General features: G+C 35.6%; 1 protein-coding gene and 1 long non-coding RNA gene across 2 annotated transcripts; one reads left to right on the top strand and one right to left on the bottom strand.

The window, feature by feature from the left end:
• Nucleotides 1-3018, bottom strand: LOC139823891 (histone deacetylase HDAC1-like). The gene is made up of 9 exons (XM_071796368.1): nt 2810-3018; nt 2088-2200; nt 1844-1961; nt 1382-1755; nt 1126-1273; nt 756-1041; nt 427-655; nt 215-317; nt 1-130 (listed from the first exon to the last, which is right to left on the bottom strand). Exons 1-9 carry the CDS (start codon nt 2853-2855, stop codon nt 60-62), a joined length of 1488 nt encoding a protein of 495 aa, XP_071652469.1. The 5' UTR covers nt 2856-3018; the 3' UTR covers nt 1-59.
• On the top strand, nt 1109-2059 carry LOC139823892 (uncharacterized). The gene is made up of 2 exons (XR_011734929.1): nt 1109-1248; nt 1420-2059. It is a non-coding gene; the product is annotated as an uncharacterized lncRNA (long non-coding RNA).
• Nucleotides 3019-3754: the final 736 nt, after the last annotated feature.

The following is a 3754-nucleotide window of genomic DNA, read 5'->3' as shown; positions in this document are numbered from 1 at the left end:
TAATTTTTTTAAATAGGGACTTTTGTACTTGTGCAGATATGCGAATTTTGAAGTACTTATCAGAGGTTCATCCCACCCTCTTTCTTTGTTTCGTCATTCATGAAATTTACTTTCTCATCCTTTTCATTTTCTAGTTAAACAGAAATATTTATATAATTATTATAATTGTTTGAATATTAACTTCAGAAAATAAAATTAAAAATTATCTTAATACCTTTCACATCTGATTTTACATCGTCTTCTTTCTTTAGATTAATGTTCATAAGACGCATATCCATTTCTTGACCTTTTTCCAAACGTAATCGCTTCGTAGACCCCTTTAACATAAAAAAATGTCAAAGCTCGCAATATCTACATTATGCCTTCCATAATGCATTTTTAAAAGAAGTGATTAAGTATCAGACAGATTAGTATAAAGATTATTACCTTGTACAATCTGTTATCTCTTCGCCCACCTTCACCTTCATCTTCACTATCGCTGTACTCGTTCTCACGTTGTATCCTCTTATCTAAATCACGTTGGGGCAGTCTCTCATCGAGTTTAATCTTTTCTTCAATTTCCGCATCATCAATAATGGCACCATCCTCTGGTATTGCCTGAACTTGTACACCAGGTGCATGAGGTAGCATTCTCAGGTTTTCAAACAGCCTCGTTCTATGATTATTAAAAGCGATTATGAATTACTGTTTATTCATAATATATATAAAAGTAACAGAGAAATAAACTACACATAGAAGTGGAAATCGGAGCTTACTTAATTTTGTCGAGATATTCAGGAGTATTTTGATTTGTCATATTTGAAGGACTAATATGTAGTTTAAAATCAGGGCCGAAATATTCAAAGTAATCGTTGTATGGAAGCTCGTTAGCGATTTCACTTCCGAGAGCCACCGATGTCTCATATGTCCAACATCTGGACACATTTCTGATGGTATAACCACCACCTCCCACCATCAGAAAAGGTAAATTATATCTCTTCACAAACTCTACGCATTTGCCGTGACCCCTCACAGTTAAATTGAAGCATCCTAATCGGTCGCCTGCATTGATTAATATTTGCATTAAAAGTTGTGCAATTTTATTGTGATATAAGTAGGTTCTTTTGAAGAAAAAAAAATGCTTACCTGTCAGGGAGTCTGCACCACACTGTAAAACAACAGCAGAGGGTTGAAATGTCTCCATCACTTTAGAGATGATAGGAACGAATATTGATTCGTAGCTTTCATCATCCATACCATCTCTTAAAGGTATATTAACTGCATAGTACTTTCCCTGTTAATAATGAGAAAAAATCGCGTTTATTAATAATGCTTTAGAGATATTTCTTAGATAAATAAGTGAAATTATGAATATTGTTATATTTTAATACATTTTTTTTACCTTTCCTGCTCCTATATCGCGAAGATCTCCCGTTCCAGGGAAATACTCGCCGTACTTGTGAAATGAGACCGTCATCACTCTATCCGTTGTGTAAAAAGCTTCCTCTACACCATCGCCATGATGAACGTCGATGTCGATGTACAAGACTCTCTGATGATATTTGAGCAATTCCAAAATTCCAAGCACAATGTCATTTACATAGCAAAAGCCAGAAGCTTCGCTCTTCTTTGCATGATGTAAGCCACCGCCCCAATTGATGCAGATTTCCGAGGCTTGCTTGTTGAGCTTTACAGCAGCAGCTACAGATCCACCAGCTGATAATTGACAAAATTCGTACAAGCCATCGAAAACAGGGCAGTCTTCTCCAACGTTAACTATCACCCATAAAAGAAGGAATATTAACGTTTCGAAACATAAATTTCAATCAAACATAACCATTACTATTCGACAATAACATCTTACATCGTTGCATTTGCTTGTTGTATTCTGCCATGTTGTCTGGGCGTATTGATCTAAGAAATCTGATGTAATCATCACTATGGAATTTTGTCATTTCTTCTGCTGTAGCTTTATGTGGTCGCTAGACAATGATAAAACATAAATGGTTTATAATAACCATATTCCAACTAAATGTATTTTGATAAAAAACTGTAAATAAATGAAAGATGAATATACAAATGGGAGATAATCATTAAAAAGTTCTTACATATATCTCCATCTTCCTGTAAAGACCATAGTTCAAGAGTAGATTGTGCGTCATCCTTATACGATGCGGCTTCATAGGATGTCCTTGGCCATAATAATAATTCCCGATATCACCTGGACAAATTGAAAACACATATATAAATAAATCAAGGCAGTATGTAAAAAAACCTCAAATTTGTCATTATCATCAATTGATGTGTTTCAGTGAAGACTACAGTATACCGGGGCACATTTGAGAATCTCTCGTAACTTTCTACAAAAACCGTACTAATTTCCACTGCGTTGGTCGAATTATCGATTTAACACAGAAAATATCTCTGGGGGACGTAAGAAATATCGAGAAAAATAACTGCATCAAAGTTTATCGTAGGAACACGATAATGCCAGAGTTTTTTGGGTACGTGATAACTATGTAACCAAGACCGACTGACGCTACGGTCGTGCGATAGCACAGCTGAGAGTCTGTCGGCTTAACGACGTAAAAATCGTATTATCGTACGTAACGAGCATGCAAATCTTGGTTTACTGTGCTGAAACAATAGTGCTTCGTCCAATACTTCGTATTTACCGTCGATTAAGCGGAAAATGGGCTGATCAGCGGCCAAATCTCGAGACAGATCAAACAGAGGCGGTGCATGAGTGTAAGTGGTGCAAACGCAACTCGACAAGCTTCCATCAATGTATGTCTCTACGTGGTTTTACAATGGCTTTCTCGATACTTACTATCATAGTAGTAGCAAACGCGTTTCTTGAACGGCTGCATGGCCATTTCTACGGGCTTGGCTCAGGTTAAAATCCGATAAAACACTTGGTGCGGAATTACACGAAGACCATGGGCAGTGGCTTGTAGTGCTTGTACTGGTAACTATTGGACTGACTGCGTGTGTTCGAATTCACTTCGATTCGCTTGCACCCTAATGGCCGAGAGCAGGAGCAGGGCAGCAGGGGAAAACTCCCCCCTTTGAAAAACGCGAGTTTCAGCGACACCTGAGTCGGAACTAAAATCGATCACGTGATAACCATGGTGATAACGTGGTAAAGAGCGCTAAATTCAAATCGTGAATACTTTTCATTATTGATTTTTTTAAGATTAAAAAATTAATGACATAATCAATGTAATAAAAAAATTAATGTTACAACTAACCAATATCAATATTACACGATATTAATCGATATATAAGATATATATGACTGATGAAGAAGAAAAATATTAGAACTGCAATCGAGATTGTTATAGGGTCTGCTTCTATCTCCTTGATTGATTTCTTATAATAATCTCAAGGAGTGCGGAACGGAGAGGCGGCAGAGAAGCTATGGAAAATAGGACAGACCCTCGTGAAAAAATTTCTCATTTTTTCTCAGAAATGTTGTAAGAATTGAGACTTATAAAACATTCTGAAAAAAATATAAAATTTCTCAAATACTTTTGGAGATATATAATTGGATGAAGATTTTCGGAATATTTCAGTATCCGCGTATGTATGAAAATTTCTGATAAATTGCACAGATTTTTTCATATTTCTACAAAGATATATTGGCGAAAAATATTTTATTCTTATTTTGTCTGAGTTTTTCTTGAAAACGTTCCGATTCGCGTATAAAAAAATCTGAAAAATTCTGAGTATTTTAAGAAAATTTGAAAATTTTTATAGAAATTCTCATTAATAA

The sequence above is a fragment of the Temnothorax longispinosus genome, unplaced genomic scaffold (genome assembly GCF_030848805.1).
Source record: "Temnothorax longispinosus isolate EJ_2023e unplaced genomic scaffold, Tlon_JGU_v1 HiC_scaffold_204, whole genome shotgun sequence".
Taxonomy (NCBI): Eukaryota; Metazoa; Arthropoda; class Insecta; order Hymenoptera; family Formicidae; genus Temnothorax; species Temnothorax longispinosus.
The sequence above is the reverse complement of the archived record's forward strand: the minus strand, read 5'-3'. Positions and strand labels throughout refer to the sequence as shown.